Source organism: Brachycentrus maculatus, unplaced genomic scaffold (genome assembly GCF_059751285.1).
Source record: "Brachycentrus maculatus isolate JH-2025_06_01 unplaced genomic scaffold, ASM5975128v1 h1tg000349l, whole genome shotgun sequence".
Classification (NCBI taxonomy): Eukaryota; Metazoa; Arthropoda; class Insecta; order Trichoptera; family Brachycentridae; genus Brachycentrus; species Brachycentrus maculatus.
In genome coordinates this window covers 1,249,650-1,273,424 of record NW_028281098.1, presented here as the reverse complement: position 1 = coordinate 1,273,424, position 23,775 = coordinate 1,249,650, and the positions used below count along the sequence as shown (strand labels likewise).

The 23,775-nt window shown below is 34.2% G+C and overlaps 1 protein-coding gene across 2 annotated transcripts in view; it reads left to right on the top strand.

Annotated features, from left to right (window-relative positions):
* eya (eya transcriptional coactivator and phosphatase 2) overlaps window positions 1-23,098 on the top strand; it is a 72,056-nt gene extending 48,958 nt beyond the window's left edge. For both annotated transcript variants that reach the window (XM_088269455.1, XM_088269453.1), the window contains 11 exons: window positions 12,644-12,879; window positions 13,495-13,630; window positions 14,434-14,550; window positions 15,148-15,307; window positions 15,830-16,101; window positions 17,179-17,368; window positions 17,908-17,997; window positions 18,984-19,276; window positions 19,899-20,021; window positions 20,665-20,786; window positions 22,038-23,098. In XM_088269455.1, coding sequence (XP_088125581.1) covers window positions 12,864-12,879; window positions 13,495-13,630; window positions 14,434-14,550; window positions 15,148-15,307; window positions 15,830-16,101; window positions 17,179-17,368; window positions 17,908-17,997; window positions 18,984-19,276; window positions 19,899-20,021; window positions 20,665-20,786; window positions 22,038-22,219 — 1,701 coding nt within the window. In that variant the 5' untranslated portion in view covers window positions 12,644-12,863 and the 3' untranslated portion in view covers window positions 22,220-23,098. The remainder of the gene's footprint in view (window positions 1-12,643; window positions 12,880-13,494; window positions 13,631-14,433; window positions 14,551-15,147; window positions 15,308-15,829; window positions 16,102-17,178; window positions 17,369-17,907; window positions 17,998-18,983; window positions 19,277-19,898; window positions 20,022-20,664; window positions 20,787-22,037) is intronic.
* The last annotated feature ends 677 nt before the right edge of the window (window positions 23,099-23,775 follow it).

The window sequence follows — 23,775 nt, the reverse complement described above, 5'->3', positions numbered from 1 at the left end:
CCCGTCATAATTCGTCAAACCCGACAAATTAGAATAGAAAATATTATTCCGTTCGAGATTCAAATATGACACAAGCTTTACGGCAACTGTCAAAGTGACGTTTCTCCATTATAAAATATGTATCGAGCTGTCACAAGGCGCGCTGTAATTGGAGAATCCGGTGACTCCGCCCACTGCGTTCTATTTTCAAAATTTCGAGAGTAACGAGTGTACTGAAAAAATGTGGATAACAATATTTTTTTTTTTTAATAATGGTTTTGCTTTTTCTTACAAGAAAGGGAACTCCAATTGATTAATGTTAGTATATACATTATATAAACAAACCTAACCATCACGCCGCTTCCACGTAGGGGCAGGCAGAGAGAATAGAACGCCACACCACTCTGTCTTTGCAAACATTATACGCATATTCCACAATCATGGCATCTTCTCATACATACCTGCCGATTATTTCGACTACTGACTTGACTGCTTTCAAGTATTTGACATACCAGATCATGCCAAGTTTTTATCGGTCTTCCTCTGCTTCTTTTTTCAACTCGTTCTTTCCTCACTCATTCGTTCCACGTGTCCAAACCATCTCAACACACATTTCTTAATTTTATCGATAATGCTTATGTCAGCCTTGCATTATTTCCTTAACATAAAATGTATAATATACATATATTATATAATTATTGATATTCTAGATTTTTAAAGTTAAACTTCTTAGGGGGCGATTCAATAATCAATAATTAGATGAAAATCAATAGTTAAATTTCAAGGACGCGTCACGTTTATTAGACACATTTCGTTACATGCAAGGTAAGAAAGATATAACTTAGAGAGAACAAGAAAGAGAACTAAACATTTTGACGTACATTATTTCATTTTTATCTACATTTACCATTTTTTATGTTTTTTAAAGAAACTGTGCATTTCCCTTTGCTTGTCCATTTATCATTCCTAGAAATATACAATGTGTTAAAAAAAGGTATATCGATGTTTGGTGGTATTTCTTGAGTCACCCGTTACTTCCGTTTAATATTATACGATAATTTATCGTGCAACTAAATAAGGTATCTTTTCTAAATCTATGAATGTTTTAAGCATCTGAAATTCTCAGACGAAATAATACAAAAAAAATGTTCACTAATGAATTGTATCCAAATTTAAAAAACAAAAAACATCCTTTAATCTTTTCTTGAAAGTTTTTTGCTGATGTTTTGTGGCACATTTCACAAATTTTATAAAATAAAATTCCGACTTTGACCACTTTTATTTTTTGCTGCTTTTTTCTAACCGATTTTAGTTCGGTTTATATTCTTTAGTGTACGAAGACATCCATCCCTGAAGATGATAAGGGGCTTGTTGAAATCGGTTAGAAAAAAGTACCACAAATAAAAGTGGTAAAAGAACATACTTAGTTGGAGTTTAATAACATTCTTTATTCGTTTATTTTTATTTATAAACAATGTTGGTGACATATTGGTGGCAACAATATAGCCGCAATCGTGGGCATACCCGCAAAGTCTGGCAAGCGCATTCTAGATTTGTTTATCCCAGAAAGCAGTCACTTACTCTTAGAGTTACCTAGTAATACTTATTTATGATAAAACAAAGTCAAAGCTAGTGATCATATTCCACTAGCTTAGTACATAGCAATTTTACCAATCAAAAGCTGTTATTAATAAACTACTTATTACATATTAATCTGATGTTCTATGATGTGTCTTTATTAAAAAAAAACAGTTTCTCTGTATTTTTATTTATATTATATTTTAGTACGTATTTAAAAAATCGTATCCGATAAAAAGACCTAGAATTGATCCCTGGGGAACTCCGCTGTGCTGAAGGAATGCGTTCAGTAAGACCGTTAACGAGCATTTGCCTATCCGGAACGGAAGATGAGCCGTCATGAATTTGTTTTATTAGCCAAAGGTGTTACATTCTAACACATTAAAAAAATATATCTACCTTTGCTCTTATGGATAGGAAATAGAACATATTCAATTATGTATACGGCATAAGGGCCTTTTACAATTGAATATAAAAACAATAAACAACGGTGCGTTTATATCAAGTAATACACAAAAATATTGATACTTATATAGTGTTTCTTTGAGTGCTTTATGTAGCAATTTTTTTCCACTGATTGATTATATAAGTCTTTAGTAAACCAAGTTGGATACTCTTTGTTGTACGGTGTGAAGGTTGGGATTTGACAATTTATTGTTTCATAGAATATGGAATGGAGTTTATCTTTTGATTGTTCGATATTAACGTCACAAATGGAGATTTACAGCATCAAAATCCCTTTTTTTTAATTAAGAGAGATTGCTTCTCGTTTGGGCAAGTTATGTGGAATGCGATGATATATAATATAACATATCGCTCACTCCTTTCAAGAACGTCATAAATTAAAAATCGACAATTTTCAGTTGTGCATGTTTTCGAAATGCCCAGAAAATGTACTATATCCCAGCAAAAGCGGCATATTTTTAACTTAATATTTACCCGCTACAGGGCAGAAAGTGTTGTTTTTGCATTTTGAAGAAAAGGTATTGTTTAATAATTTTTGTAAACATACTAAATATTTTTCAAATGGATAAAAAACCTTCAAGTTATACCTAAAAAGATCTGTTGCACAGTAAAAAGTTCGATACGTGGATTGATATTTATTTTTGATATATTGTATTATATTTTAATACTTTAAAAACGTTCTCCTGAGAAATCAAGTTTTTTTGATTTATGACGTTCTTGAAAGGAGTGAGCGATATGTTACAATCAATGGTGTCTTGGATCCATAGATGTATTGACAAAATAATACGGAAAATGATACAATAGTGTAATTTTATAGGGTTTGTCCGCCTCCGTAGTGTAATGATCAGCACGCTCAGCTACTGTACTGGAGGTCCCGGGTTCGATTCCCAAAGGGGGGGTCAAGTAAATATAAGTGATTTTTTCACTCTAACATTTGTTCAATATCAATCACCCTAGACTGGTAACAGACGCGGAGAGCTGATCACCTTCCCTTCATGTATTAACAATCAAGATAACACTGCGTTTATATGATGCAGTGCCCTATGCACAATTGGGTGCGGATAAACCCCTTATTAACTTTATTTTAACCCTAGAAGAAGAAGTTTTAAAGGAATAAAAAATATTTTACTTATTTGAATCTCCTGAACATTTAAAGTTTAAAGCTTATATTTTACGATTCTAATTGCTTCGATAAACGTTTGATAAATTAAAAACATTTTTGGGTCACAAATCCTTTTTCACAAATCTGGGTTTCTTCACATTTTAGGAGCTATTTTTACATTTTTACATGTGTAATTATTATCATAAAACACCACTTAAATTCACTGAATTGAAATTAATTTTATGAGAAAAAATTATAAAATCATGGTTTTCTACCCCTGTCTTGTTGTGGATATAACATAGAATTTTGTCGACAATGTTATCGGTAACGACGAAACCCGGTCACTGGTCAAATAAAATATATGTAAAAAAAACATATGGTTATTTTATAATATCAAATTATATAAAAAAAACGCATTTCCATCAAGAAATTCGTACAAAACTCAAATCCAAATATTGTATACGTATTAAACCCAGCAGTTTTTTTTTCTGTTACCAACTTCACACCCATGTTTATATTAGGCGTAATTACCACGAATTTAAACGCCTCTTACCCTAATATAATATTAATGGCTTTTTGTCTTGGACTAATTTGTTTGTTTATTTGTTTTTTTAGTTTGTAAAATTCAAACGCTTTTCGACAGGAGCGCCCGCGGCTATTTCGAAAGATGGCGTAAAAAAGTAAACAGCACTTTATTGCGTTGTTTTTTGTGCTTCAATTCCGCCGGGACTAAATCAGGAGGGAGGTTTAAAGTAAACTTTGTGTTTAAGTGATTCGGTTTTACACTTTTATTGCGTCGTTAATGTAGTTGAAATATTACCGTAAAATTTGAGAGAAGTTTTTGTGTTTTTATTGGGAGTTAAATTACTCTCATCTACACAGCGCAGATGGGGACTGACAAGTATATTTCATTGGGGATTTTATTATCCATTCATCAATTCGACGCTCTTTTTAGCAGTTTTATCTCCGGCTACTTCATTCACTAAACGATTCCAGTCGGATCTATTCAAAATGAGAAGATCGATGATTGATTAAGTACCTACGTATACACGATTTACGAGAGACATTGAACATCATTACTAAATGATAAATTTATATCGTTAAACAATGACGATTGAACATTACGAAATGATGATTAAATATCATTACTAATTGATAAATTGATATCATTGAACAATGACGGTTTGATATTGCAAAATGATTATTGAACATCATTACCTAATGATAAATTAATACTGTTGAACAATGACGATTAAATATTGCAGAATGATTATTGAACATCATTACTAAATGATAAATAAATACTATTGAACAATGACGATTGAATATTGCAGAATGATTATTGAACATCATTACTAAATGATAAATTAATACTATTGAACAATGACGATTGAATATTGCAGAATGATTATTGAACATCATTACTAAATGATAAATAAATACTATTGAACAATGACGATTGAATATTGCAGAATGATTATTGAACATCATTACTAAATGATAAATTAATACTATTGAACAATGACGATTGAATATTGCAGAATGATTATTGAACATCATTGCTAAATGATAAATTAATATTATTGAACAATGACGATTGAATATTGCAGAATGATTATTGAACATCATTACTAAATGATAAATAAATACTATTGAACAATGACGATTGAATATTGCAGAATGATTATTGAACATCATTACTAAATGATAAATAAATACTATTGAACAATGACGATTGAATATTGCAGAATGATTATTGAACATCATTACTAAATGATAAATTAATACTATTGAACAATGACGATTGAATATTGCAGAATGATTATTGAACATCATTGCTAAATGATAAATTAATATTATTGAACAATGACGATTGAATATTGCAGAATGATTATTGAACATCATTACTAAATGATAAATTAATACTATTGAACAATGACGATTGAATATTGCAGAATGATTATTGAACATCATTGCTAAATGATAAATTAATATTATTGAACAATGACGATTGAATATTGCAGAATGATTATTGAACATCATTACTAAATGATAAATTTATATCGTTAAACAATGACGATTGAACATTACGAAATGATGATTAAATATCATTACTAATTGATAAATTGATATCATTGAACAATGACGGTTTGATATTGCAAAATGATTATTGAACATCATTACCTAATGATAAATTAATACTGTTGAACAATGACGATTAAATATTGCAGAATGATTATTGAACATCATTACTAAATGATAAATAAATACTATTGAACAATGACGATTGAATATTGCAGAATGATTATTGAACATCATTGCTAAATGATAAATTAATATTATTGAACAATGACGATTGAATATTGCAGAATGATTATTGAACATCATTACTAAATGATAAATAAATACTATTGAACAATGACGATTGAATATTGCAGAATGATTATTGAACATCATTACTAAATGATAAATAAATACTATTGAACAATGACGATTGAATATTGCAGAATGATTATTGAACATCATTACTAAATGATAAATAAATACTATTGAACAATGACGATTGAATATTGCAGAATGATTATTGAACATCATTACTAAATGATAAATTAATACTATTGAACAATGACGATTGAATATTGCAGAATGATTATTGAACATCATTACTAAATGATAAATAAATACTATTGAACAATGACGATTGAATATTGCAGAATGATTATTGAACATCATTGCTAAATGATAAATTAATATTATTGAACAATGACGATTGAATATTGCAGAATGATTATTGAACATCATTACTAAATGATAAATAAATACTATTGAACAATGACGATTGAATATTGCAGAATGATTATTGAACATCATTACTAAATGATAAATAAATACTGTTGAACAATGACGATTAAATATTGCAGAATGATTATTGAACATCATTACTAAATGATAAATAAATACTATTGAACAATGACGATTGAATATTGCAGAATGATTATTGAACATCATTACTAAATGATAAATAAATACTATTGAACAATGACGATTGAATATTGCAGAATGATTATTGAACATCATTACTAAATGATAAATTAATACTATTGAACAATGACGATTGAATATTGCAGAATGATTATTGAACATCATTGCTAAATGATAAATTAATATTATTGAACAATGACGATTGAATATTGCAGAATGATTATTGAACATCATTACTAAATGATAAATTAATACTATTGAACAATGACGATTGAATATTGCAGAATGATTATTGAACATCATTGCTAAATGATAAATTAATATTATTGAACAATGACGATTGAATATTGCAGAATGATTATTGAACATCATTACTAAATGATAAATTTATATCGTTAAACAATGACGATTGAACATTACGAAATGATGATTAAATATCATTACTAATTGATAAATTGATATCATTGAACAATGACGGTTTGATATTGCAAAATGATTATTGAACATCATTACCTAATGATAAATTAATACTGTTGAACAATGACGATTAAATATTGCAGAATGATTATTGAACATCATTACTAAATGATAAATAAATACTATTGAACAATGACGATTGAATATTGCAGAATGATTATTGAACATCATTGCTAAATGATAAATTAATATTATTGAACAATGACGATTGAATATTGCAGAATGATTATTGAACATCATTACTAAATGATAAATAAATACTATTGAACAATGACGATTGAATATTGCAGAATGATTATTGAACATCATTACTAAATGATAAATAAATACTATTGAACAATGACGATTGAATATTGCAGAATGATTATTGAACATCATTACTAAATGATAAATTAATACTATTGAACAATGACGATTGAATATTGCAGAATGATTATTGAACATCATTGCTAAATGATAAATTAATATTATTGAACAATGACGATTGAATATTGCAGAATGATTATTGAACATCATTACTAAATGATAAATTAATACTATTGAACAATGACGATTGAATATTGCAGAATGATTATTGAACATCATTGCTAAATGATAAATTAATATTATTGAACAATGACGATTGAATATTGCAGAATGATTATTGAACATCATTACTAAATGATAAATTTATATCGTTAAACAATGACGATTGAACATTACGAAATGATGATTAAATATCATTACTAATTGATAAATTGATATCATTGAACAATGACGGTTTGATATTGCAAAATGATTATTGAACATCATTACCTAATGATAAATTAATACTGTTGAACAATGACGATTAAATATTGCAGAATGATTATTGAACATCATTACTAAATGATAAATAAATACTATTGAACAATGACGATTGAATATTGCAGAATGATTATTGAACATCATTACTAAATGATAAATTAATACTATTGAACAATGACGATTGAATATTGCAGAATGATTATTGAACATCATTGCTAAATGATAAATTAATATTATTGAACAATGACGATTGAATATTGCAGAATGATTATTGAACATCATTACTAAATGATAAATTAATACTATTGAACAATGACGATTGAATATTGCAGAATGATTATTGAACATCATTGCTAAATGATAAATTAATATTATTGAACAATGACGATTGAATATTGCAGAATGATTATTGAACATCATTACTAAATGATAAATAAATACTATTGAACAATGACGATTGAATATTGCAGAATGATTATTGAACATCATTACTAAATGATAAATAAATACTATTGAACAATGACGATTGAATATTGCAGAATGATTATTGAACATCATTACTAAATGATAAATTAATACTATTGAACAATGACGATTGAATATTGCAGAATGATTATTGAACATCATTGCTAAATGATAAATTAATATTATTGAACAATGACGATTGAATATTGCAGAATGATTATTGAACATCATTACTAAATGATAAATTAATACTATTGAACAATGACGATTGAATATTGCAGAATGATTATTGAACATCATTGCTAAATGATAAATTAATATTATTGAACAATGACGATTGAATATTGCAGAATGATTATTGAACATCATTACTAAATGATAAATTTATATCGTTAAACAATGACGATTGAACATTACGAAATGATGATTAAATATCATTACTAATTGATAAATTGATATCATTGAACAATGACGGTTTGATATTGCAAAATGATTATTGAACATCATTACCTAATGATAAATTAATACTGTTGAACAATGACGATTAAATATTGCAGAATGATTATTGAACATCATTACTAAATGATAAATAAATACTATTGAACAATGACGATTGAATATTGCAGAATGATTATTGAACATCATTACTAAATGATAAATTAATACTATTGAACAATGACGATTGAATATTGCAGAATGATTATTGAACATCATTGCTAAATGATAAATTAATATTATTGAACAATGACGATTGAATATTGCAGAATGATTATTGAACATCATTACTAAATGATAAATTAATACTATTGAACAATGACGATTGAATATTGCAGAATGATTATTGAACATCATTGCTAAATGATAAATTAATATTATTGAACAATGACGATTGAATATTGCAGAATGATTATTGAACATCATTACTAAATGATAAATTTATATCGTTAAACAATGACTATTGAACATTACGAAATGATGATTAAATATCATTACTAATTGATAAATTGATATCATTGAACAATGACGGTTTGATATTGCAAAATGATTATTGAACATCATTACCTAATGATAAATTAATACTGTTGAACAATGACGATTAAATATTGCAGAATGATTATTGAACATCATTACTAAATGATAAATAAATACTATTGAACAATGACGATTGAATATTGCAGAATGATTATTGAACATCATTACTAAATGATAAATTAATACTATTGAACAATGACGATTGAATATTGCAGAATGATTATTGAACATCATTGCTAAATGATAAATTAATATTATTGAACAATGACGATTGAACATTACGAAATGATGATTAAATATCATTACTAATTGATAAATTGATATCATTGAACAATGACGGTTTGATATTGCAAAATGATTATTGAACATCATTACCTAATGATAAATTAATACTGTTGAACAATGACGATTAAATATTGCAGAATGATTATTGAACATCATTACTAAATGATAAATAAATACTATTGAACAATGACGATTGAATATTGCAGAATGATTATTGAACATCATTACTAAATGATAAATTAATACTATTGAACAATGACGATTGAATATTGCAGAATGATTATTGAACATCATTGCTAAATGATAAATTAATATTATTGAACAATGACGATTGAATATTGCAGAATGATTATTGAACATCATTACTAAATGATAAATTAATACTATTGAACAATGACGATTGAATATTGCAGAATGATTATTGAACATCATTGCTAAATGATAAATTAATATTATTGAACAATGACGATTGAATATTGCAGAATGATTATTGAACATCATTACTAAATGATAAATTAATACTATTGAACAGTGACGATTGAATATTGCAGAATGATTATTGAACATCATTGCTAAATGATAAATTAATATTATTGAACAATGACGATTGAATATTGCAGAATGATTATTGAACATCATTACTAAATGATAAATTAAAATCAATCAAAAAGCAATGACGATTGAACATTGCAAAATGATTAAACATCATGGCCAAATGATAAATTAATACTATTGAACAATGGCGATTGAATATTGTGACGACGAATGATTATTGAAAATTATTACTAAATGATAAATTAAAATCATTTAGCAATGACGATTGAACATTGTAAAATGATTATTGAACATCATTACCAAATGATAAATTAATACTATTGAACAATGACGATTGAATATTGCAGAATGATTATTGAACATCATTACTAAATGATAAATTAAAATCAATCAAAAAGCAATGACGATTGAACATTGCAAAATTATTAAACATCATGGCCAAATGATAAATTAATACAATTGAACAATGACGATTGAATATTGTGACGACGAATGATTATTGAAAATTATTACTAAACGATAAATTAAAATCATTTAGCAATGACGATTGAACATTGTAAAATGATTATTGAACATCATTACCAAATGATAAATTAATACTATTGAACAATGACGATTGAATATTGCAGAATGATTATTGAACATCATTACTAAATGATAAATTAAAATCAATCAAAAAGCAATGACGATTGAACATTGCAAAATGATTAAACATCATGGCCAAATGATAAATTAATACTATTGAACAATGGCGATTGAATATTGTGACGACGAATGATTATTGAAAATTATTACTAAATGATAAATTAAAATCATTTAGCAATGACGATTGAACATTGTAAAATGATTATTGAACATCATTACCAAATGATAAATTAATACTATTGAACAATGACGATTGAATATTGCAGAATGATTATTGAACATCATTACTAAATGATAAATTAAAATCAATCAAAAAGCAATGACGATTGAACATTGCAAAATGATTAAACATCATGGCCAAATGATAAATTAATACTATTGAACAATGACGATTGAATATTGCAGAATGGTAATTGAACATCATTATTAAATGATAAATAAATATCATTAAACAATGACGATTGAACATTGCAAAATTATTATTGAACATCATTACCAAGTGATAAATTAATATTGTATTAAATAGTTCACGATAGAACAACACAATAGTATTAAATAGTTCACGATAGAAAATGATGATTGAACACAAAATGATGATTGAACATCATTACGGAACGATTGATCATCATTACAATATAGAATTTGAAGCAAAATGAAGTTTGAATTCAACGAACATCTTCATTCAGTTGAAAAATTTCGGTTTGCATCGATTAGAACCCAGTTTTTAGCCCTATTTTAAATCTTGATATCTTACTTTTACCCCTGAAAATTTCCTAGGGTTTATACCCGAATTACATAATACAGAACAAGTTTTACACAAGTAAAACTTTGTTTAAAATACCATAATCGTCTTGATCTGCTTATATTCCAATTACATTCGCCCCTTATATATTTGTTTTACCGTTCATTCCTCATTTGTGTGAATAAATAACTTATTTTCTTTATGAAACTTTGTACCATTTATAATATAAGATTTAGAAAAAGATCCAGTATTTATCACTTTCGCACGCGCTACAGCTCGCCATAAACTGCTGTAAACGGATGACAGATGACATTTTAACACCGAGTCAGCTTGTCAGTGTTGTCAGCTAACAAATTAATGTTCGTCCACGGCGAGATGCTGTTTTTTTTCATTATGGCCACACAATCCGCAGAACCGGTGCCAGATTATAAATATATAGCCCGATTTGTTTTATTCCGGTTTAATAATCTGCCTTAATTTATTATCTGCTGGATCGAGTGTTTTATTACGTGCAGTGAGGGGAGGGTACATAAAGTACGGGCTATACGCTTCACCTAAGACGGGTCCTCACGATAAATATCTACTGCATATTTATGTTGGTACCTACGTATTCAGAATGTCTGGTACAATATTGTTAATAGTTTAAATAACAAAATAATAACCAAAAGAATATCGTTACGTACCTACTTATGACTCTATTGCCTTCTTAAAAATCGATGGAAATACAAATATTACAGGCGATAAACGCATTTATTAACTATGTTTTCAAATTTGATTATAACTGGTACATGACCATAATCCCAAATTATCAGTGCCATTTGTTGAAAATGAAACGGCATATTTATAAATATCATAGATAATGTTTTATACTTACCTATTAAAAATTTCTGCTTATTGTCGTTGGAAAACTGCATTGAATGTAATAAAACGTAAAAAATAAAGCGTTGTTATGGATTTTAAGTACAATCTAAAGATTACCGTCGCTTTGTGTTGTGATATTTTGTTTGAGATTTTACCATCGATTTTGATCGACGGTAAAATGTGCGTTTGTTCAAAATGTTAAATCTCCTAAAGTAATTCATCGATTGCATTGAAATTTGACAATATTGTATCAGGTGTTTACCTGTGATAGGTAAAAACACCTTTAAAAAGCTTTTTGTTTTTTTTTAAACGTCCAATTCGATTTCTTTAACGTCTAATTTGAAGTGAAAAACCTGTATAATATTAATACACCATTTGTGGGGTGAACAATCCAATGTCTGATGAATGAATCCCACAATAATATTCGATATTCATATCGTGGTGTATCCCAATTTTCACATAATTTGTCTTAGACTTGAGCCTTGATTTTTCCCTTTTCCCCCCTCCCGTCCCTTTTCCAGGTATTTATATTTAATTTAATTTGTGAAATTTTGTAACTGGAATGTTACAAATACCTGTTTTTTATAACTCATTAATGTAATATAATATAAATGTATTTATGTAACCGTTCTGTAAAAATTAAAAAAAAAACTAAAAATAATAACAGGAACATTTGACTTTGATTCCAGATTATCCGGTTCGGGGTCGAGCTGCAGCTCGGGCAGCCCCGCGTCGCCGCCCCCGTGCGGGTACGGCCCCCCGTGCCTGCTGGAGCAGGAGCTGCTGCTGCCCCCCTTCCCGGGCCTGCTGCCCCCCGAGCCCCCGCTGCAGCCGCCGCAAGCCCCGCTCCTCGAGCCCCCCGAGGGCCTGTGCAGCTCCGTGACGGCGTCCGCTGCGGTGGCTTGGTTGATGAATGACTCGTCTGGTAATATATTTTGCTAACCAAAAAATTACACCGTATTTTACGCATTTTTTTCTTTGAAAAATTGCCTTCGGTGCGTCTTTGTAGAACCCAGTTTGTGTAAAAGGATTTGGACACACCGTTTAGGCTGTGAACAAAAAACTGGTGAAATAATGAGCTGCATACAGATTTTTCTTGCGTTTCCAAGTACCTAAGTAAAATAATTAGGTGAGGATCTTTCATACATATAAATGAAAGGGTCTCTGGTATAAAACTAAACTAACTAACCATCACGCCGCTTCCCTGCAGGGGTAGGCAGAGAGAATCGAACGCCACACCACTCTGTCTTTGTAAACATTCTTCACTCTTCTAGATTCCTACGATTCCCGAGACCCGACGATAATTAAGACTCCTGACCCGGCCGCTTTCAAGTATCACTCAAATCAACCATAGATACTGCCGCGAACTCACACATGAAGCGTCGTGAGAATTATATGATAAATTCGTATGAATGAGTTTTAAAAAAATCAGTTTATTTAAATCTTTTTACTCTTTATGTTTAAAGTTACTATAATTTCATGTGAAAATTCTAGGCAAATCACTCGCTTATAGCGTTGTAACGTTGTGTTGTGTCTGTAGGGGGCGGGGTGAAGAGCGAGGTGCGCAGCCCGCTGGGCGCGGCGGAGGAGGGCGCGGGCGCGCTGTACCTGGCGGCGGGGGCGCCCGACGAGCTGGCGGCCCTGGACGCGCCGCCCGCCTACAACTACTACCACAGGTGAGAACACAGCTCCGTCTCGCTCTAACCACAGGCCGGACGCACGAGACAGTATCGCGGTCTCGCTCGCGCGCCGGTGCAGGGCTGCCAAGCGACGTTTTCAAATAAAATAAAATAATATAATTTATATTTGAAGCACTAACTTTGTGATTTTCCATTTTATAATTAAAATGTAACTTTGTTTTAAAATCACTATAAGTATTTTATTATAACTTGATTATATTGTCTACCGGTTTCGAAGCTAACCGCTTCTTTATCACGATAATAATAAAATATTTATAGTGATTTTAAAACAAAGTTACATTTTAATTGTAAATAAAAATAAAATTTTTACTTTATTTTTTATTTTTTAAAGGAATAACTCGCAAGTCTATTTTAGATGATTGGATACTGTAAGGATATAGCTTGAAATGACTGGTTGTGATCGGTAGCCTGGAGGGGAAGAGAGGGAGAGGAAGATCCCCACACGATGGACCGATTAAGTTTCACTCGGTTCACAGTTATTTTACCCCTATTTTTTATAATTAAATTAATTAAGGAATAAATAATTTAAAAAAATACATGTCAAATATCTGTGAACAGAGTGTATAGTGGTTGAAGCGCTACTTGCAGCGCAGTTAAGGGATAACTGGAGAAGAGTCCTTGCTTCCACAAGGGCCACAACCCTCAGTAATGAGGACCTTAGTCCTTAGTATTCTTCGTCTTAACGAAAAATAGGAGTTATCAATCCTCTAGTTTAAAAAAATCTAAATACATAAAACTGTACCTATATGTTGAATAATTGAATATTGATGTTGTTCCAGTATGCAGCAGTACACGCCCGGGCCCGCGTACCACATGGGCGCCACCTCGGCCACCCCCTTCTACGGCCAGTCGCCCTACTCGGCCTACTCCGGCCACTCCAGCGCCGCTCCCTCCAGGTACCTACCCACACCTACCTTCCCATCGAACCAGCTCGCAAAATCATATGCCAGTCACGTTTTCGCAATACTGCGTGCGGTTAATGGTGGAGACTGACCGGAGCATTTCGTCGTAACGTAACACGTTACGATGCGAGCATTCAGGCAGTCAGTGCAGCGAGCCGAGCGCTCCATCCATAGTTTCGGATGCTCGCTGATGCTCGCCGCGAGCGATGTTACGACGTTATGTTACGAGGAAATGCTCCGGTCAGTCTCCACCTTAATACAGTATACGTATGAGCCGAAACTTCAAATTTTATTCATCCCTAAAGGTAGGGACTGACATTTCGAGAGCATTTCGTCGTAACGTCGCTCGCGGCGAGCGCTCCGACTATGGATGGAGCGCTCGGCTCGCTGTACTGACTATACGAATGCTCGCATCGTAACGTGTTACGTTACGGCTCTGGTCAGTCTCCACCAAAATGGACATTTCCAACGTAGATAACTTAGAACGAGTATGCGACCCCGAATGCCTTAGCCATTGCTTCTGTTCTTCACATTCGGAGGCGAGCAGTCTGCTTTATTTATAATATATAACTCGGAGTTTTTTGTTTCCAGACCGTCATGCAAGGCTGCGCCCTCGTACGCCACGTACGGGACGGGCGCTGCGCCCTCGGGGGGCGGGGGCGCGGTCTCCGCGGGGGGCTACTGCCCGCCCTACCCCGCCGCCTACTCCTCCCCCTTCCAGTCCACCTTCACGGGAACGGCGATGCACCAGGTAAAGCTATCCCTGTCTCTTTGTCAGGACAATCAGTAGTGATTAATAGATCATACATATTCTCCTTTTCCACATTCATGCATCTATTCATACATACCCGCCGATTATTCCATACGTACATTTAGCATTGTTATAAAAATTTGTACCGTAGAAAAAAAATATATATTCCGAATTCCGAAAAATTCCAGTATGGTAAATAATCCAGTTAGGATCTTGCATACATCCAAATAAAAGGATCTCTGATAAATAAAAGCTCTCCCTATCCAACCATAGATTACTCCAGTAAACTCATATGTACAGTGTCATGAAATTAATGATAAATGTATGTAAATGTAGGAGTTCCAAAAAATGTGTCTGGTTGTCAACCATGGGTAGAATGGTGAATATTACACGTTTATGAAGTGATCATTTAATCCAGCTTATGCTTAATCCAGGCCGTAAGCCCTGTAAAAAATCCAGACCTCCATTTTCTTCTTCATCTATGTTGAGATGTAAAAATGTAACTTAAGCTCGTTGTTCCAGGACTACTGCAACTACGGCATGGCGAGCGCGTACTCGGAGGGCGTGTCCCCGTCGGGAGGCGCTGGGGGCGCGGGCGGCGCCGGGTACGCGGCCTACTACCAGCCCTACCCGCCGTACGCGCTGTCGCCGCCCAGCTCGGCGGGCAGCGCGCCCTACCACCTCGCCACGGCGCTGCCCGAGTCGCCCTCCTCGGGCCTGCTGTCCATGGGCGAGACCAGCCCGCTGTCGCCCGTCAAGAGCGAGTCCAGCCGGCGCTGCAGCGGCGGCTCCGGGTCAGTGTTCCAGTCATCTTAACGAAGAATCACCACAAACGTATTCTAGCCTTCTCAACGGAGATGGAGAGTCACACACAAACACATTCTAGACTTCTCAATAGAGGTAGAAAGTCACACAAACACATTCTAGACAGATGTCTATCATCAAGATTCAAGAGAGCGTCACACTCAAACATATTCTAGACGGATGTCTATTTGATCATATGATAGATAAGATCATCAAACACAGAGAGTTACACACAAATACATTCTGGACATCTCAACGGAGGCAGAGAGTCACACACAAACGTATTCCAGACATCTCAACAGAGATCAGAGAGTCACACAATTATATTCTAGACATCTCAACCGAGGCAGAGAGGCACACATCAACACATTCTAGACATCTCAGCAGAGACAGAGAGTCACACACAAACATATTCTAAACATCTCAACAGAGACAGAGAGTCACATACATAAGTATTATACAAACTTTTATTTGGTAAAATTTACACATTTTTGAGTGGTTTGGGTTTTGGAGTATGTTCTTTGTTGTTTTGACAACTCTTTTAGAGAATCATACAAATTAAAATAAAAGTCTGTCTAGTACGAAATTAGTCAAACTAAATGTACGCCTAAAAACTTACAAATTTTAACCAGAATGCTTCTTGCCTTTAAAATTTTTTCTGTAAAAAAAACCTCTGAAATTTGAGTAATGTGTAAGTGGCTGTCAATCATGTGGAGAATGGTGAATGTTCTTCCTTTTTCCTTCTAACTTCTTCACCCAATAGTGTAGAAGGCACTGCATCGTTCCAAAACAGTGTTGTTTTGATCGTTAATTACACTTAAGCAAGGTGATCAGTCTTGTGCTTCAATTTATTGGGTCTGTACCTCCTCTGCATTCCTTTGAATGGAGTTTATTTGATGGGGTAAAGGCCACGTAAATGAATCTTGGGATCAAGGCATTACTACTATACAGGAAAGGAAATGGACTAGGAATAGTAGTTAACTATAGGATAGGCTGAGCGCTACTCGGGGTTGTGCAATTGGTCGATCGACTGTCATTTCAATAATGGTTATCGTGTGTGTGAACAGGGAGGGCGGGCAGCCGTCGGGCAAGCAGGGGCGCGGGCGGGGGCGGCGGCAGGCGGCGGGGGCGGGGTCCCCGGGCGCCCCCGCGCCGCCGGAGCCCTCCACCGAGAGGGTGTTCGTCTGGGACCTGGACGAGACCATCATCATCTTCCACACGCTGCTCACGGGAGGCTTCGCTGCTAGGTACAATAAGGTGAGTCGGACATTTACAGACTGACGGTTTCACTCTAATTTATATATTTTATATACTATTGGTCTAACTTGTGTAACAGACATCAATAGTAAGGTGATCATTAAGTGGAATTTGTTTCTTAAAAGCCATAGCTAAAAATATGTTTTATTTGAATTTGAATCTGTGTTGGGAACCACCTTAAAACTCCTCAGGGGAAGCCGGACTGCTGACTGTCGTCAACAGACCTTCCGTCCCACTAGAAGAGGGTTCTATATTGTGTGTTCTAGTTTGGTTTATGGTACCAATGTCCTTCAGTACTTTAATAATGTATGATATCACCTCTCGTGAGAGTTCCTTATGAACTAACACGGATCCGATATCGGATAGGTCCTCACCAGGCTTCTGCAACGCACCTTCAGCTTTGGTTTTGGTAATAGGGTACCGCATAAAACAAATAACGTTGAATTATTTAAAAATGTTATAATTGTTTCTTTTTGGCTTCAATTCTTGGAATGCAATGGTCAACCTTATAAAATGTTAATGTTATACCATGTTTTTAGGACGCACAACAATTCATTCAGCTAGGATTTCGAATGGAAGAGCTGATCTTTAGTTTGGCAGACACACACTTCTTCTTCAACGACATCGAGGTCAGTTTGAACACAGTTTTTCTGAATTTTTAAATTTAAGTTCTACACCAACGAGTCTATTTGTCAGCCTCCGTAGTAAAGTGGTTTGCTTAGGTTTTGCTACCATGCTGGAAATCCCGGGTCCAGGGTGGCTAAAATGAATTGTTTATCGTATGTCTATATTATTTTATTGCGATACTTTGGGACCAATATATTTGGCATAAGGTTTATAACCTTACGGTTTTGGATATCAAAGGATCCTTGACCTTGGGAGAGTAAAATAGACATCATAAAAGATGGTCTGACGACATAGCCGCTGTGGGGGGGTAAAAACAGGGTACAAGCAGCAACAGACGGAAAAAATGGAAGGATACAGAAGAGGCCTATATCCAGCAGTGGAGGACAGAACTCTAAAGAAGAAGTACTTGTTTTGAAATGCTTGTATATGTGTATAATTTGATGTTACTGATCTATTAAATTCCCAAAAAAAAAACCATCAATGCATCTAGTTATAAATGGCTGACTTAATTCTAACACAGAGGTGTGTGATGAGATGTTGCATATGCAACCGTGTGAATTATAACCATTCCTGGCGACTAAAGATGTGTCAGATGACGTGTCCGCCTTCGTAGTGTAATAGTCAGGATGCTTGGCTACTGTACTAGAGGCCCCGGGTTCAATTGTCAGGGGGGGGGGTCAAATAACTATAAGTGATTTTTTCACTCTAATATTTATTCAACATTTACCAGTCCAGGGTTAAATAAAGGCTGATCACCTTTCCTTCACGTGTTAACAATCAAGATAACACTGCATTTATATGATGCAGTGCCCTATACACCATTGGGGTGTGAATAAGGGTTTGAAGATGAAAGAAAGATGTTTCAGCTGATGTGAAATTGTTGTTGCAGAATTGCAACGGTATACATTTAAGGGTTAAGTGTGCGAGTAGTGGTATGGTAGTGGTGGTCCTGACGAAGAGACACGTAAACAGATTGTGTATTCCTCAGGAATGTGACCAGGAGCACGTGGACGCCGTGTCGGCCGATGACAACGGGCAGGACCTCAGCGCGTACAACTTCCAAGGAGACGGCTTCTCGGCCGCGTGCCTCGCGGCTCCGGGCGGCGCGCTGGGCGGGCCGGGCGCGCCGGGCGGTCCGGGTGCGTTAGGCGGGCCAGGCGCGCTCGGCGGGCCGGGCGCGCTCTGCCCGGCGCAGGGCGTGCGCGGCGGCGTGGACTGGATGAGGAAGCTCGCCTTCCGCTACCGGAGGATCAAGGAGATCTACAACAACTACAGGAACAGGTTGGTCCCATTATTTGTCTACCATTGTTACAATTTGGCATATCATATTGAGTGTGTAATGTACTATAGTTGACCTGATGATGGATAGGTTGTTCCGAAAGCTACCCCTTTCGGACCTCAACTACCGTCGTTGGTAAATAGTTAGTGCTTTGCGCACTTAGCTACCGTACTTAAGCTTAGGAGTTAGTGTCATTCCGGACTGTTGAACTGAAACGCACGGTGATCATCTTCTTTTGTCGTGTCGTGTCACGTCCCCCTGACGTCGACTATCACTTGAGAGTGATTGTCCTTGTCTCAGGCAGCTCTAAACAGCGCCTCGACGGTCCTGATCCCCGTCCAATCTCGTATATTCCGGAGCCAGGAGATGTCTTCTGCCCACACCTCGTCGACCCTCTATTTTGCCTTATGTTTTGTATGGTGATCACCTTGTCTTTTCATAATCAAAGATCAAGTTAATACTATTACCATAATTTTTTTAAGCAACAGTATGTGATAGTATATACAGTACTTAATATATCCATTTTTTTATCCAAGAACTTTCAACTAGCAGATATTCATTATTATTTAAGATATTGCAAATTAAATAAAAAGTTCTGCTGAATGGTTGCGTTTCTTGTTCCAGTGTGGGCGGGTTGCTGGGGCCGGCCAAGAGAGACCAGTGGCTGCAGCTGCGGGCGGAGATAGAAGCCGCCACAGACAACTGGCTCACTCTCTCCAGCAAATGTCTCAACCTCATCAACTCCAGGTAACCAACTGACAATCTCTAACCTGACAACTACAGGTAACCAACCGAAGAACGAACAAAACCTAACTTGACTACTCCAGGTAACCAACCGATAAACTGATAATCCATAACCTGACAACTCTAGGTAACCAACTGACCAACTGATAATCCCTAACCTAGACAACTACAACAACTTACAACTAAGACCAGCATCACCTCCCGCCATCTGCAGTTGAATATCCACAATGACGATACCTCAACAAGCTGCTCTCCGCCGTTACCATTGCACAGGGAGGAGTCCTGCCCAACATCTTGGCCGTGCTCCAGCCCAAGAAGACCAAGAAGAAGGCGCTCCACTATCCTTCCTTCAGACTCACCCGATTTACGTTTTTCTTTGCCATAATAATTTTTATTTCTCATTATCATTTTCATATCATAATCCATATCTGTATAAGCGCCCTTGAGGTAGTATTAAACGAAAATCCCACTATATAAATCATCCGAGATTATTAATATTATTACTAACTCCAGGTAACCAACTGACAACTCCAGATGATCAACCAACAAACTGACAATCTCTAACCTGACTTACTCTAGGGAACCAACCGGCAAGTCTACTCAGTGTGTGAATAGGTTTATAACGGTTGGAATATGTATTTTGCAGAGAGAACTGCGTGAACGTCCTGGTGACCACCACCCAACTGGTTCCTGCGGTGGCCAAAGTGCTGCTCTTCGGGCTCGGGGGAGTCTTCAACGTGGAGAACATATACTCCGCTACTAAAACTGGTAGGTAGCCAATATAGATACAGATATTTGTAGTTTAAATTGTATCAATCTGATATAGTTTTCTATGTACCATTGTGTCACATAATATTATTTTTTATTATTTTTCTTATATTGCCAATTTTTGTTCATACCATCAACAATTTTGTTTACCAAAAACAATTATATTTTAATCTTTTACGTTGGTGTATATTTCTTCTTTTGATTTAATTATAAATTTTTGTTTAAATTTGAACTCTCATTTCAAGTATGAAATGATATAAATTATATATGTCTATAAACAAAATGAAAATCACTAATGGCATGCTGCCCAGTGCCAAGGTTTACGATTTACACTATGGTAAGTTTACCATATTATACAATGTCCCGAAAAATTTGTGGAAAAACAAGACAAAAAGTTTTTAAAAAAAGTTTAATGATAATAATTTTTTAAAAATAAATATTAGAAAATCATAAATTTATACAAATTTGAGTTTCTTCAAGAAATTCATTCGTACAACAAAACACTCATCGGACAAAGTAGTATTCAATTAAGTAATACTTTAATAATAAAAATAATAAAATTGGATAACTTATATAGCGCCATTTTCGTAAAAAAATACCTCAAGGGCGCTTCACGGTGAATGAATTGGGGAAAATATTATGGTGGAAATGATTTAGAAAACAAATGTGTTTTTAGTCTTTTTCTAAAGATCATCTCACTCTCACTATTTCTAACCATTGGTGGAAGAGCATTCCACGCCGTCGGTCCTGCAACAGCAAAGGCACGCTCGCCAAATTTAGTGCGTTGCTTGCGAGCTGGTAAGATAACTTTGCCCATTGCAGATGTTGTAGCCGATCGAAGCGTGAGACGTCTATCAACCAATTCATCTGGAATACACAGCTCCTTAAGATACTCTGGAGCCATATTGTGTATTGATTTATACATGAGTAGGCAGAGTTTATACTCAACCCTTTCGGGAAAGCGTAACCAGTGGAGTTTGTGAAGTAGTGGGGTGATGTGAGTGAATTTAGAAATTCCAAAAATTAATCTCGCTGCTGCGTTTAACACTGATTGCAGTCGAGTCATTTTATTGTTTGGTAGACCCGTGTATATACCGTTACAATACTTTATTTATTATTGTGTCATGAGTAGAGTGAAAAAAAAACATAAAACCTCCATCACACCTTCCCCTATGTTAAATATTATGGGCAGCTCTCTCCTGAATAAACTCAAAATACTGATTATGTTTTAAATATACGTATTTTCTGTAGGCAAAGACACATGCTTCGAGAAGATCCGTCAGAAATATGGAGATCGCTGCACGTACGTGGTGGTCGGGGACGGCAACGAGGAGGAATCCGCCGCCAAGGCCAAGAACTACCCCTTCTGGAGAATATCCGGCCACTCCGACATGGCCGCCCTCTACAACGCCCTAGACATGGGCTTCTTATGATGTGCTTACAGAATCATTTGTGATAATTAATTAACTAACTTGTACTGACTCTCCGAATGCAGATCCATAGCCCCTTTGCGAGATACCATCGCTTGTCCATTCATTGCTGAAGATATACAAAATCAATTCCATAAACAATTCAAGTCAAGCAACTGTTATAGATAGTTGGTAAATTTATGATTATTGAAACAAATGAACACCGTTCAAATGACCATCCGATTCATTTATGATTTCCGATGTCAGCGAAGTCCTATCTCTGTAAATATCAAAAAGTTAGTCTTATACACACGGTCACTTTAGGCACAAGTTGCTAGGTGATTGATGCAATGTCACAGGTGTAAACAAACCTGCTGCATGTATTCGCGAATAAATTTGCCTGTGTATACACATAAAGGAGATAAAATGAAAAGTGAATAGGTGTAGGGGGGATTTTTGTTTCTTTCTAGCCCATTATTGCTATAGCAAATTGAGATATGGGCATATATTCAGCACATTCAGATATGTGCACATATTTCAAAGACTTTGTGCCTCGGGTAAACATGAAGTTTCGTTCCCTACCTCACAAGTTCTTAAATTAATTCTCTATCTCACTGGCAATACCAAAGCTATAACTGACTTTATCCATAGAAATGGTAAGAATATAGATGAAAATGATTAATTTTGGGTAGGTACTAGTACAGCTTATTAAATTAGTTATACAGTATCTGCTATTATGATTTTTTAAACATTCAGAAAACGCTTAGATTTCTTCAAGCGTTTCTTTAATGGATATTAAAGCATTGCAACTGTAACAGATTTTGACAGATTTATATGTGGCAAAGTGAATTTCGATATCACAGAAATATCAAACGCAAAAACGAAACTCCTCCTTAAACAAAACTCGAGAGATTCAGAACATAAAACTAAAAAGAATAGTAAATAGGTCCCTATATATTTTCTCCTTGTATATAATAACTTATCGGAGAGAATAAAAAAATTCTATTTCAAATAAATGTATTATCGTTAGTGCAATAAACATCATGAAAAAATTGTAATCAGAACTTCATATCCTTAAAACATTTTTTGTGGTAATTTCAACTTTATACATTTAGGTAAATACATTAAACATATATAGATTTAATAATATAGTTTTGATAAAAATATTATTATACTTAAAAATGGTCAATACAGTTTGTTCATACAGATTCTGTTTGCATTTTCCTACACATAATGTTGTATTTATTTACAATGATGATTTAAAATAATGTCGCCAGTGGAATGATAATCTTGTTGCAAATATAATACATCCACAATTATTCAGGGCGGCAAGGAAAAAAAAACAATGTATGCCATAAAACAATTGAATAAATGTAAAAAAAATGTAAATAGATTTCTTTTATATATTTTTTTCTATTATTAGGCAGTTCAAAGTTAGGTGCACATTTTTTATTAATGTTTGATTTTATTCACACAATAAAAGCACAATGGACGTTTTAATGCAAATTTTATATCAATATATCGTACAATACATTCAATAAACGTACTCATATATCTTTATTAAGAGTTTAAGAATAAAT